The following is a 14,642-nucleotide window of genomic DNA, read 5'->3' as shown; positions in this document are numbered from 1 at the left end:
TTCCTTTTCTTTAAAATTTGAATTTCAATCTTCAATATTTCAGTTAGTAAACAGCATGGAGATTTAACTACTGTGCAGGAAAGAGATCAAGAATTACAGCTCAATAAACACATTACTAAAATAAATCAAAAATGTCAAAGAAGTGGTTTAGATAGTTTTCCATGTGTGATCCATGTCAGTATTTGCTGTTTACTACTCTATATTATAAAAAGCTTTCATTTTACATTGCTGTCTATTTCTTCTGGGTTTTGCGAAGGATTTTAAGTGAATACCTTAGAAAGTGAAGATTTGAGTTTGCCAACATAATCCCAGACTGTCTTCGGTGAGATCCTCCCACCAATATGAATTGTGTCAGGTAAATCCTAAACAAGAAGTATTACATGGTAGTGTGAGAAAAACCAAAAACCAAAACCAAAAAAGGCAGTGCAGGTTGTCCCATCCCAGTAGCCCAGTGGATAATTAAATTTTAGTAAACTTTTATACATATGTTTTTAATTCAGCCATGCTGTTCCTAAATTTGGAGGTGTGTAATTATGGCACGTGACCCAAAGGCCAACAAGATACATGGAACAGATACACAGCCCCAAACATGGAGAGCAGCAACACATCAAACAGTTCTGTAAGCCCATTACTGGCATTTAGAGGGGAACTGTAATATGTAACATATATATTGGCTTTTATAGGAAAGCTGCTATCTGAAACACAGCTTTTCTCCACATTTTCAGTGACCCCAAGTCACTTGAATTCTGGTGACCTTCCTGTCACAAGGACAGTGAAACTCATTTCAGCAAAAGCAGTACTCAGGAGAACAAGCAACCCTACTAAGTCCTAAACCACACATTTGTGTTTGAAAATTCCTAAGTCATGTAAAATGCCCTTGAGAAGAAAAAAGAGAAAGAAAAGCCTTTCTACTGTCTCATTATTTGAATGTACACCCTCTCAGAACAATATCATCCAACTGGTTTTACTTGAAAATTAGTAAAAAGGATGATACTTTTCATAAACAGCTGAACAAAATTTTCTAACAGATTACATCAGTGACCCATCTAGTCTGAGAAGAGAACAAGGCACACACTTAAAAACACTGGCTCTAAAACAAGGAACCTGATGTAAAGCCATTATTCCATGTCAGATCCTAACATATGTATAAACATGTTGAAAGACATTAGAATTCTTCACAGATTTGTGAGGACTTTTTAAAAGGCTGAGTTTTTTTCTTGAGCTACTTTTCCTATTACTACATGGATGTCTTTTACCACTGCTCCAGCTCTAATGCAACTCTGTAAACACACAGTGCCCCCAGCCTCTCCAGCAACAGGAACTGCAGCACAGACCCATTCCAAACACACACACACCTCACTAAGATAATCAAAGCACCCGGAGACTGGATACGCTTTAGTGACAAATTTGGCCACACTTTGCATGTTAATAAATCCTTTCCAAATGGTGTTGAGACGAGAGAGAAAGAGGGAAGTGTCACTGTCCTGAGGTGAGCGAGGCTCTGCAACACTGCAAAACAAATCAGAAAGGTTACAGCATGCAAATGAGGATGGGCCCTTTATTTTAAATTTTCTTCCCTCCTCCTATTGATTCAATACTTTCTTTTTAATAAGTAACAAAATTTTTACTAAAGGCTTTAATGTTTTCCATTAACTTGGAATTAGTTAAAAAAGCGAGGAGCAACAGAAAATAAACTTGCAGCTGCAGACAGGCAAAGAGATGCTAAAAGGTATGACTTTTATAAAACCAGTTACAGATTTCACACTAATTAAGTCAACAATATCCCTCTGAAAGAGATTCTGAAGTAAAAGAACTTGCTATGAATAAAATTATTTTAACTGCAATTGCAAGAGGATATATTCAGCAATATTTATTTTTACTATTGTGTATACTCAGAATGTGAAAGAAAGCCACTTCCTTTCAACCTGATCATCTGGTTTTAATTTGTATTTAGACGTAACAGTACTTTAATATAGGATGCAAATCTGGAGATGCCTTTAAGCAATCTCTCCCATGCACTGTCTTTCTAGATATTAATGTGTATGCAGACTTCTTAGTCTGCATGACACCTTTAAATTTTATTTCTCTGCTGGAACACTGGAGAACCTTTGCTGTCAACATACACTGATGCTCTGAAAACTTTATCAGCTAGAGAAGCCAAATGAGGAGAGACAGCATTTTAAAAATGTGAATCAGGCTCCCTGAACTATAAACCTCAACAAGCCTTTTAGTTGAGGGAAAAGGAACAGGACATGGGACACATGGGAATCTGCAGAGAGCCACAGGAGGGATGTGGCAGCTGCTGAGGATACGCACTTGATGTTGGGCGACTGATGAACCGCCAGGTATCTGGGATCTGGTGAGGAAGACGGTTTGGTTAGGATTGATTTGGGGACAGTCATGACTGGTTTGGAAGTTTCCTGTTTGGTTTCCCCCGTTGAGACTTTTTCAGCTGCGGGCCCAGGACGCGGGGCCGGGGTCACGATCCCAGAGGAGCTGCTCATGGCTGTCCTGGGGTCTCTGCCAGAAACCGTTACGGTTGTGACAACGGGGCCAGCACAGGAGGCAGGGAAAGCAGAGACCTCTTCGGGTACTGCAGAGTCTGTGCTGTTCTGGCTCTGGCTTGTAGGAACATATGTTCTTTCTGTGGTTGGCTGTGGAACTGTTTCTGCTGCTGGTTCAACATCAATTTCCATTGCATCGTCAGTGACGGGCTCTTTGTCAGGCTCTGCTGCCGGGGCTGCTGCAGGACTTTCATACTTGGCCTGGACTTCTGGCTTTGATTTTGACTCCACCTTCTTAGAAGAAGCCCCTGACTTCACCTTCTTAGCTGGTATCTCATCTTCTGATGCCGAAATCTGACCTGTAGATTTATATCAAGCACTTTTTGATTAGTATTTAACAGTAGTTTGGAGAAAGTATTTCAAAAAAACCAAATAAACAAGCAATACTCTTAAGCAACAGTTATTTTACTTTGCCCAATGTCAGCATTGTAAACAAAATACCTGTACAGATTTTGCAGTTCAGGTCAAAAAGATGGGCTCGATGCTGACTTGTTGTATCTTTCAACATGCTGCTAAAAACATCTAGAGAAGGAGCACTGTTCAAATTGGGTGCAGTTCGGGTTGACTCCTGCTGTTCCTAAAAGTCAATAAGCATAAAAAAATATAACAGTTGATCATTAACTTTAACAATAAAAAAAAACTTTGAAAACTGTTAATTCACTTCAGTTCTTTAAAAGAATACATAAAAGGCCTTGCTTAAAGCCTATCATATTAAATGGAGTTATCACATGATATGTGCCCTCATTTCATGCCACAGTGCTCTCAAGTGAAGCTAATGTTCAGAAATAAAAAATTTCTCTGTAAATTGACATAAACAGCTGAAAAATACACAGCATCTTTGAAGTGCCTGCAAAATACACCTATCACTGGCTGTTGCAGTCCTTCACACTTGAAGGATGCTCACAGCACATCCAGTGAGCAATGATATCACCAGAGTTCAGAGGAACAATCTGCACTTCTGGTGACAAATTTGAAGCCCTACATGCCATTCCTCCCCCTCCACATCCTCATGCTGAAGGAACATCCCCAGTACTCACATCAGAGTCAGACACTGGTGGCGAATCCTCCATATTGACAGCAGGCACATGTTCCCGTTTTACAGCCGTTTTCTTGATTTCGTGAGATTTGCTTCTTGACTCCATCTGAGGGAAACAAAACAGGGTTGGTAAAAGCTCCATATATTTATTTTACTCTGTACTTTGCTATCATTTGGTATGTGGTAGAGAAAAAGTGTATTGAAACTGAGCATTATTAGTACTTTGTTAGGAAGAAACTGGTGCATTAACGTATAATGGGTGGTAAAAGTTGGCAAACTTGCTCTGAATTTCTACTTAAGGACATAGGGAAAAATTACGTTACTTACTGCCTTAGCTGGTTTCTCTTTCCACACAGACAGCTCTTTAGATAAAAGTTCTTCTGGCTTCATTCTCACTAGTTTTGACAGGGAGATTTCCTCACGAAGGACACGATGGAAAAGCCCCTGAAAACAGAAAAGACTTTTGCCATGCTGAAGAGAACTTGCTTAGGTAATTGACAAGGTTAACAGTGCTGGGCAGGCAAAACCTACTCCAGTTCCTTAATTTTCTATTAAAAATATCACCTACTTATAAGTAAACTTGGAAAGATGCAGCGATCAGAAAACAGGGATGAAATAAACCCCAAGTATAAATACATCACCAAGTGCTCAAACTGAATAAATACCAACCACCAACTAAAGTAGGCTTTGAAGTCCTACTTAGATAAAAATATTATTAAAAGTGTTTGAATGGCTTTATAATAATATTTTATAGTTTAATTCCTAAGTCTCTTTTTTGAAACTCTTAATGTTGAGGGTAGAGTCTGACATACCATTAAAGCCCAAAAGCACATTTCTATGTAAGCTTAAGAAAATCCCAAACCTGATTTTTGGGGTCCTTGAGATTGAACATGATGCTACGGTATTTGCTCTTGTATCTGTTGTCTGTCACTTGGAACAAATTAAACATTTCCTTCTCGATGTTGAGTGCCACTTTCCCTACTTCACTCTCTGTCATGACCAGGTCATCGCTGTCATTGACTCTGTTGAAAACAAGAACAGGAAATGTGTGGTTAGGTCAGGTGTGAATGGTCAGGCACAGTCACAAAAAATTTTTTCAGAGCTGACCTCAGCTGCTCCTCACCCAGGAAGGGCTCAAGACTCCTTTAAATGACACCTCCAAGCCAAAGTCTATCACAGGACTTGAACTCGGGCAAACTTTAATTACTGCCTGCAGATGGCCATGGATGACACAGCTTTGGGAGACCAAGTCTGCCTTTACTCCTGCTCATGGCACTGACATCAGGAGTTTCTCTGCCAGGAGTGACACAGGGAGCCCAAGTGTTTGACACTCAGTCCTTGATTCCCCACTGTGACCAGGATTTCCAGTTCAGAGACAATACCAAAGGGCAGTGCTCTATGTAAGTCTTGATGGTTCACATTATCTTTAATAATCATTGCGGGAAAATCTGCATTTTTTGTGTGTTTGGGGTTTTTATTTTTCCTTTCATAAGTGATAGTTGCCCATTGACCAGAATTTCTTGTTGATTTTTATGTTGGGAGAGGAGGGAATCTCTCCTTCAGTGAGCTTTAACCTTTCACTATGGTATTTCCTGTACTATGTTCCCTACAACTCTGCATCTCCAGCACTGCCATCTCTAGACTTTAAAACTCAGAGCTCCTACATTATAAAAGCTTCTATGCTGTGATTTAATCTTTCAACTGCAATTGTCTCAATATAAATGGAATAGTGAGATTTCTTTTTCTAAAGGCTTTATCACATGTACATTTATTTTCTATCAGGATTTATTATTTCAAATATAAACCTGAAATGCCGATTGCACTTGTAGTAATTTGTTGCATAAATTCAATCTCTCAAAATTCCTTATCAAGACAAACTAGACTCTGCATGCTAGTTCTAGGTGTAGCTTCCTATATAAAGTGTTTTGAATTCCCACCTCTTCCATAAAATTTCTTTCAGGGATCGTCGAATGTTTTGTCGAATCTGAGAGTTGGGCTGTGACTGGGCAGAACTGGCTGATGCTTTTGCTTGACTACTTCCAGCTGCAGCTGACATGGAAGACAGTGAAGGCTTTTTGAGTCCTCCACTCAAACTGGAAGACGGAGCTGCTTTCTTGGCAACTGATGAGCCATGAGAGAGAGGCGACTGTTTGGAAGGAACACTGCCTGATGAAGGCCAAGGTTTCTTGGGAATGACACCTTTGAAACTTCCAGCAGGTTTCAGTGGTGGTTTAGTTAGTGACGTGTTGGAGTAGGATGGGGACTTCTTTGAAGGCAGATTTTTGGTGAGGGAAGAGGACTGTTTCTCCATGATAGATACCGCAGTCTTCTTCGGTGCTGATGCAGACTCTGCTCGATCTTCGTTCCTTTTCTCTTCCCTTTGAGCTGTTAAAACAAAGAAGAAAATACAATATTAAAGGCTTAACTTTATAACTTCCTATTCATGAAGACCAAATACCAACCTATAAGGAAAAGTTTGTGAAATATCATATCCACTGAATAACTACCAAGCAGGCAGTTCAAGCTATTTACTCTCACTTGCCTTCTTAAAAGTGATTTCAAAAACCATGCCATGATTGATTTGTTGAAAAATTTGTTCATAAGAAAAATGGGGGGGGGGGGGGGGGGGGGGGGAAGGCACCACCTTCAAAGATTCCTGAGTGGGATTTCATGGTTAAGCTTCAAAACCAACCCAGATTTTCACACATATAAAAATAAGGCAATACAACACTCTACAATTAAACAAATTCTCATAGCACTTTACAGAACCAATTAATTACAGAGGTCGACCTGAAAACAAAGTCCATGAATTTGAAACTCTACTAATACTACCCTAAGCTGAGTATTACTGAAGCTTAATAAACCTATTCAGTTCCTAGCTAAAGTCTAGATTTAAAGAATATTTAAACATTAACACTGCTGCTCAGGCTGTAGTCATCTAACTCTCACCATTCTCAAACTATTTCATTCATAATACTCAGTTTTCCATTTAAAATTCTAATGCTACAACAATAATTGATATACATCATATACAAGAATATTAACAAAGTCTAAGTAAAAGCTCCTGGTTTTGCACCTGTTGAAGATATACTTGCACAGGATTTTACAAGCAAGTATGTTTTTAAACTGCATTTCATCTATACCACCTTCTGGCACTGACAGGAACAATTCAACCCAGCAAAAAAAAGCCACACCCAAAAACATGCACATCGCTCCAAAAGAACATCATTTCCAAGACATCAAAGTTACAGTGGGCAAACACCAGCACATGGATCCTGAGAGCTCAAATGAGGATGGGTCCTGAGAGAAACTACCAAAAAACAATTCCTAAACCAGAGTTGTTTCAAACCTTGCCAAATGTTTGTAGATGAATTAGCCCACAAGCCCTAGGTGCAAGGCGCAGGACACTTCCGGAGCAATATCCAGGAGTTCCAGTAACTTTACCAAGGACCAACTGGTCCCTCTTCACCTTCCAGGACTGTTCTGATGAGAGCAGAAATCACTGGAAAAGGTCTAAACTGTTCCATCAATCTGTCCTGAGATGGACTTGATAGGGACAACTCCTCCTGGGGGGGAGTCTGATTCAAAACACCCCACACATCAGCATAAATTCCCAATGGAATCATCCCTCAAACTGGGGAAGATTTGGAATTCTTAAGGGACAAATGATACTCCCTTACCTCGTGAAGAAAGGGCCTTGCAAGTTTCTGCATGCCTAGTGGAGATCAGCACTCCCCTGGACACCAGCAGGTGCTTCCAGCAAAGCCCCTCCTCACCCCCCTGTAACTGGCCCTCGGTGCTGGCAGCACCCACGGACACCGGTGGGAGATGAGCCAATAAACACCTTACCTTTTGTAAGGTGAAGTGCAACAGTGTGTGCTCAACTTCTGCTGGAACACAAGAAGCCAGAAGATCCAGACACACTGTACCTTTGTCCCGAATTTTCTCCTGGAAGTATTTTACAACTGAGGATTTTTTCTGAGTCAGATTTAACTATTTGAAGTGTAAAACAGAACCTGCTGTCAAAGGACATTAAATCATTTCACGGGCTGTGATGATTTTGCTATAAATGAATTACAGGTACTACCCAGAGTTTTCCCTAGACTAGCCTTGATTCCTGTCTGACTGAGGGACACCTCCTTTGTGACCAACAGTGTCTCTCCCTATGTCCCACCTCTACCCTACCCTGCTAATTCTATTCCAGTTGTCAGGAGGACTCTGGCAACCTCAGGAGGCAGGAAGGAACTATTATTCCTTATAGATAAGGCACTATTGCTGATATGGTTGATTTGGTCAAGTTGGGTCCCCAGAGCCTGAGATGTAACCAGCCAACCTATTTTGAGCTCAGTCCTGAGCAGAGAGATGGTGAATATTCAAAATGTGCACACTGAGAATACTACAGGAATTACTCCCATTCTCTTTTTCCTGGTTTATTTGATCTTTCTGCACAGAATGGTACCTTTTCAGGCAGGAGGACAGCAGCACACTCTGTGACCTGCCACGGCAAGGCAGGACAGCACAGCTTGGCTTGCAAAGCGATGACAGCAAAATTCAGTCCTCAGCACCAAGACATTTAGTTCTTTGTGGTTTACAGCAGAAGTACGACTATAAATTTATTCTTAATCCTCTATCCACTATCTATTTAACGATTAGTTCAAAGTAGTTAACAAACACTACATTGATAAAACTAAAAATAGCAGAACCAAGGTGTTTTGTGTCCCTCAGATGTTATGCATATATAAGAACTATCCCCACCTGTTACAAACAGCTGTATCCCAGCAAGAATATTGAGTTATAAAATAAATAAATAAATAAACAAACAAACAAATAAATAAATAAATGCTACTAGAATACAAAGCTAGATCGACGTTCCTGGGGTTGAAGGTCAGCAGTCTGTAAGGTCCAAGGACACACAGAGGCATCCTTTAACCTGCCAGCTGACATCATGACTATTCTAAAGGTGTGTAATTCTGTGCTTCTTTAGCCAGTGGAAAACACGCCAATAGTTCCCAAGTATCACGCACACCTGACAGTTTCAAACTACAATGCCACTTTATACCAATTACGTCTCCTGAGCAGGACTTGTTGATCAGACATGGATGGCACAGATTCTCTATGTACTAATGCAGCCAGAAGTGACTCCTTCAGTTCTCCAGAGCTACCAAGGTCCTGTTCAAACTGACACTGTCCAATCAGTCATGTGTAGGTTTTGATAAAGAATCCAGAATGCTTAGATTGTGTACAAACAAATAACCTGTGACAGCTGTACATGAAGCTAATCTAAAAAAAAACCCCTCTTATCCTGTTTTGACCATGAGAAACCAGAATTTCTGTCCTATCAAGTTTTGGGTTTTAGTGTCAATGTGCTACCCCATAATTCAGCTGAAGCAACTCACTTAGCATTACAGGGGTCTTGGATCCAATGCCCAGGAGCACCCAGTGGAGGGTGGGAAAGGAGCAGGGCCATCTCTTGGGGTGGCAGCTCACTCTCCTATTGATCTATCCACAACATGAGCACACCCCAAAGGTGACAGCACCTCCTAACAGGTATGGGAACATGGCAGGTGTATGTTTGGAAGTGCTAACAGCAACATGTACTCTTTTCTGCGAGAAGTATGCCAACACATACAGAGTTTTACTTCTGAACAGATGCCAGAGTTGCACAGCAAATGGATGAGACAGATCATGGACCAGGTATTCCCTCAGCCCATGATTTCCAAGTGCTTGGCCATGCAGTCTATGGGCAGCATGAGGAGAAGGCACAGCCAATGCTACTGCACACACTGGCCACTGTGTTTTGCACCGTGGTGGGTTTGGTCCTCTTCAGCAGTAGCTCCAGTGGACCTATAATAAACACCCTAAACCAAATTTAAAATAAAAGGATGAGACGAGCACTGAACATCAGCCTACCCCACTTAAGAGATTAACATGGAGTTTCACCACCAGCAGTTCAGAATAAGGCATTTGGTGGTTCTTCTACTCAGCACTTTTAACACCCAGGTAAACCTCCTTGGCTTGATGTCAGGAACACTATTTAAACCAACAAACAGTAATTCCTATTTGCCCCATTTTGTCCCATGGACCATTTGTTAGGACAGGAACAGGATCCTTACTGACTGGAGGGAGGCATAGGCTAAAGAGACTGACGTGCAGCTGCAACTAAAGAGCCAACGCATTCCCAGGGTGAAACCCAACAACTCCTCTGGCAGAAAACCGTGCATTCCTCCCAGGCTTAACAAACAGCATTACTATGGTGTGCTCACTACACACAGAACTAGAATCTCTCCCACCAGATGTTGACAGACACAGAACCACTCCCCTGAGGAAATTCCCTGTGCAGCTACACTTGACATGACAACACACAGCCATGAACGAGACTTCTGCATGCAGAGCAGGACAGAACTGCCACAGCATCTGCTGGGACAGATGAGCCCGACAGTTCCAGGTACTTGTAAACATCTCAACGCGGTGTCTCAACACTGCCAGGCCATTGTGGAGGCCCAATTTAAACAGGATTTCCACAGCGTAGGGTTGTTAACTTTGCATGAAGGATTTGCAGGCTGTACTCGGATCACAGTCCCTCACCAACACACAGAGGTTGGGTTTTGCACCACCAGCATGTACATTACCCAATGGAAACTTTGTTTCTTCTCTGATCTTTCAAGAATATTTCTGTATAGCATTCAAGTCTATTCTGGTTCTTTCCCCTTTCCCTCCCCCCAATCCTTCTTTGGAGTAACAGCTTTTGAAAGCCACTTCAAAAACTAATCTTGATTTCTATTTAAATTCTCATTTGTGATGAGCTGTTTTGCTGAAACTATTCTCTACTTTTTCCAATTTTTAAATACCATAATAAATGTACTATTACTTTTCTCTGTATAACTTTTAAATAAGTCAAATCACAGTTCTTTGAAAGAACTTCAATTTCTGGCTCTAGATGATGTTAAAACTTTTAAATGCTGTGGAGATAAACCACAGGCAGTTATACCTGAAGAGCCCATTTTGCAATGACTCCAATAAAGCCTTTTTTTTTGGTGGTTTTCTAAATTAAAAAAAAAAGCATCACAGTTCCTCTTACAGGACATTAAAAGACTTCTGTGAAATACATCTTGCAGCCATGTAGACTACTGTAAGTTTCTCTACAGAATTAAGATTTTTGGCATATGGCTGTTTATACACCAGCACTATTGTCTCTGGTGTCTAGTATCTTAATGTTCCCCCAGGTTCTCTTCCACCTACATCAATCTACTTTTTTTCCCCAGGATGAAATTCCTCCGGGCAGTGTATGAGGAGACGATGGCTGCGTCGTGTCCAGCTTGCACAGAACTTTCTGCAGTGGGAGCATAGGCCCAAGGGAGCAGGACATCAGGAACCAGCACTTGAGGGGACACTGCCCAATACAGAGGCAGCTCAAGCCTGTCTGGGTTTTACTGCTCCTTTCCAGACTTCTCTGTCACTACAATAAAGTTTTAGGGAAAAAACCAAAATCCCAGCTAACTTTCAGTCTTATGCACGGCCTATGGATTTCTGTGGCACCAACAGTAAGAAAGCTGGTAATTAACATTTTTCTGTAACAATAAATCTGTAAAATTCTACAATATGAATGCAACCTAAACAGAGAACAGCTGCTTGTGATCCACCTGGTCAAAACTGGATCACTTTTATGACTCTTTAGATTTTTATGTCTTTAGAGAGAAGAAAATTCACAGTAGCACAGCACTGCAGTTGTTACAAACCTAAAAATACCTGTTATAAACTATTTACACAGCCAGTGTAAAGGCTGGGCAGAGCTGAGCAATTCCCTACCGTGACAAGAGCTGACCTCTACAGAGGCACCAGCACTGGCCCTTAGAGCAGCTGACCCAGCTGACAGGAACACAGCCCAGCCCAGCAGAGCCAGTCACCTGTGCAGGAGCTGCCCTGCCAGCATTTTGGGTGTCACACACAACTTGGGCTGTGACCTTGGCCTCGAAGTTCCGCTCGGTGCCGCAGCTCCTCGGGCTCAGCCGCAGGTGGCTGCGGTGGCTGTCCCTGCGCTGTCGTCCCAGCACACTGCAGCTTCTCTGCTCCAAGCGGGGGGAAGGCGAGGGCAGCCTGCTCTGGCACACAGGGCAGCACAGGCTTCTGGCCTACAAGGGAAACACCTCACCCCTCTTTGCCAGTAGCTGAGAATTTAAGAACTGCATTTCCCCTCCGGAAAATTGTTGAAGCAGAGGACAGGCAGGATTTCCCAACCTCAGAACTGGTGTGGTTCAGCAGCTCCCCTTGGCCACTCAGCCCATGAACCAAGAGGACTTGTCCAACGCAGCTGTGCCACGACCCCCTCCTGTGTGACTTGTGACATGAATAACCGGAACAGAGCAGAACTGAACGCACCCCCCTGCCCCGACGCAGTGGCCAATACCGAACTTTAATCCACGTGTTCTTGTGAGGTGAAACCCTTTGGAACTGAAAAACCTGAGTAAAAGACACGGGTGAGCAGGTGCTTTAGCTGTCAGTCTTAAAGCACTCCGCAACGGGAAGCTACTTACCAGTTCCGAGCCAGCTGTGCCCAGTCCCGTGCTGGGCCGCCTGACATCTGTGCCTTGGGCACTGCCCACCGCCGCTGGGTGCCCCGAAGCCCCCTCTGGTGGCACCGAGCACCGCTGCCGGCAGCTGTGCAGGTGAGCTCTGGAACCGCTGCAGCTCCGCGGCTGTTCGACTGCTCCCTCCTCACACCTCCTTTTTGTCACTTCCTTCAAAGATAACTTAGTGCCAGCTCTAATTTCACCCATCTTGAGCTGCTCTTAAATCGGTTTGAGTGTTAATTTTCACTGTTACCTGCCCCCATCTCCTTCCACTTCAAATTTTATTGAACACTAGTGTCTGGCATGTGCTGCCTGCCCCGCTGCTGCTCTTAGCAAACCTCCATCAGTTCTAATCTGCACTGCAGTTAAGCTGCCTGTGTGCCAAGCCTCTACATTCAGGCACACAAAATAAACCTGTCCCTAATTTAGGACACTGAGAGGCAAAGGCCTGCCTTTTCTGCGGTGGTTTGTGTTCAAGCCAACCTGTAGCTCTATGCTGACACACATCTGTAGCTTTGACATACAAGCTTTATTTTAATCTAAATGATACTGTAGTGATCCATCTGATCTATGTTAGACAACTGCATCTTCACTCCTGCCCCCCTCCTGAGGGAGAGAGGCACTATCTGCAGCAAAAAAAGGGCTTCTTATTTTCCAAACTGTTCATGGATTGGCATCATCACTCCTTGCAGGGACAGGCCATCTTCAGGTTCCAAGTTCAGCACAGATCAGACACAGCGAATCAGCAGCAAACTTGACTCAAAGTGCAAGTGATCACCTCAAAAATCCCTTTTATTTGGGGACTAGCAAAGAACTTTTTCACTGGCTATGCAGTCAAGTAAGCAAGTTCAAAGAACTTAAGTAAAATTAGTAAAAGAAAGCAAAACAGCAAGAGGGTGGTGAGTGTTTTTAATCAAACTTTCATCACTTTCAGTGTTGATGATGAGATAAACCACCCTCATATGCACAGTGCCTCTGGAAGTGGTACCAGGTTTCTGCCCCCCAACCCTTCCCCTCAGCAATGGTTCTCACACTGAATCCAAGCACCCCTGACAGCAGGAGTGCTGGCTTGCTGTCTCCGAGTGCCTCAGGTATGCTGGGTGCTTGAGAGGCACATGCCAGGAGCAGGGACCAGCCTTCCTAACTTAAGAGATGGCAAAAATCTTCACGTGGCTGCCAGCCACAGGGCACGTGTAACATACCTTGTAGGGCAGAGAAGGGGAGCTCCAGTAGTTCACAGGCAGGAGATGAAAATGGCTCCCCAAGGATCCCACTGCTCCTTTTAACTGGCTGGGTCCCAGGGGACGTTGGCTTCAGCACCACTATGGTCTGCCTCACTCCACAGGCAGGGCTCAAGCCTTGTGCCAGCCCCAGGCCAGCACAGCTCCTGCCAGTCTCACGACAGGAGTTCAGCACTGGAGCTGCCAGGTTATACTCCTGTACAACCCTTCCAAAGCCAGGTCTCCAAGGTGAATTTCTCAGAACTTCTTGCAAACTCATCTCAGGTATGCTGATTATTATGTGGTCTGTCAGCAGCCTTTCTGAAAACTCCTCTACTTCAAATGTTTAGGGCAGACCTACATACAGGGCAGCCAGGTGTCCCAGAAAGTGGCCAGTAACAAAATCAGTAATTCTTTTCATTTCCCTAGTACTACTCGATACTTATTGCCTCTCAGGATGGGCCTACATTGCAGAATGCAGCATTAAGCAAGACACTTTGGCGTTCTAGGAGTCAATTCAGATGCCAGTAGTCCAGTTTTAACAGTATGGAACCTGGCACAGCCTGGTTTTCCCTGTAGGGAAACACACCCAAAGGAATCCAGTTTACCTACAACCAGTCCTTGCAGGCAAACATACCTATGGCTTAAGAAGCAAAGTTTAAGTAAAATGTATTTTAAGTTAAGCTAAACCAACAACAGTATATCCACATCCACTGCACTCAACAGTCACAACTTCAGCTGGTACGATCCTGCCTGAAGAGCAGCATTAAATTGGCACCAGCCTGTGTGCAGACAAGACCTTATTTTCTACTCTCCATATCAGTACTTACAGCTCCCTACACCACTTTTACCTCCTGAGCTGTAACTCCTGTCTTTAGTACACTCTATTCTCCCCCTGCTCTCTGTAGAGTGGTTTCTTTCTTTCCTGTTCTCATGCTGTTATTACATAAAGGAAAAAAAAAATAAAGACACAAGGACACGCACACATAAATTATGCATGCTATAATCCTGCCATTTTGATACACACAGCAGTTTCTGCTGGTGGGGCATCCCAGTATCCCTGTGTTCCACTCTCACAGTCTCATTTTTTTAGAGGTGTACAGGAACAAACAGTCCAAGATCTTTAACTACACAAGCACAGCCTGTTCCCTTTGTGAATCGCTCTTGAGCTCAGCTGCAGAAAAGATGAAATACACTGGAAGGGGATAACAAAAAGAAGTTGGTATCACTAGAGCCAGGACTCCCACTTCCAGGA

At 43.0% G+C, this 14,642-nt stretch overlaps 1 protein-coding gene across 3 annotated transcripts in view; it reads right to left on the bottom strand.

Annotated features, from left to right (window-relative positions):
- The window catches only part of DIDO1 (death inducer-obliterator 1), a 54,664-nt gene that overhangs the window by 11,190 nt on the left and 28,832 nt on the right, over positions 1 to 14,642 (bottom strand). For all 3 annotated transcript variants that reach the window (XM_069034187.1, XM_069034186.1, XM_069034188.1), the window contains 8 exons: positions 5,538 to 5,985; positions 4,463 to 4,622; positions 3,928 to 4,044; positions 3,602 to 3,706; positions 3,006 to 3,141; positions 2,317 to 2,863; positions 1,356 to 1,509; positions 273 to 362 (listed from right to left, as the gene is read on the bottom strand). In XM_069034187.1, the coding sequence (XP_068890288.1) occupies positions 273 to 362; positions 1,356 to 1,509; positions 2,317 to 2,863; positions 3,006 to 3,141; positions 3,602 to 3,706; positions 3,928 to 4,044; positions 4,463 to 4,622; positions 5,538 to 5,985 (1,757 nt within the window). The remainder of the gene's footprint in view (positions 1 to 272; positions 363 to 1,355; positions 1,510 to 2,316; positions 2,864 to 3,005; positions 3,142 to 3,601; positions 3,707 to 3,927; positions 4,045 to 4,462; positions 4,623 to 5,537; positions 5,986 to 14,642) is intronic.

Source organism: Aphelocoma coerulescens, chromosome 20, assembly GCF_041296385.1.
Source record: "Aphelocoma coerulescens isolate FSJ_1873_10779 chromosome 20, UR_Acoe_1.0, whole genome shotgun sequence".
Taxonomy (NCBI): domain Eukaryota; kingdom Metazoa; phylum Chordata; class Aves; order Passeriformes; family Corvidae; genus Aphelocoma; species Aphelocoma coerulescens.
This window is presented reverse-complemented; position numbering and strand designations above follow the sequence as displayed.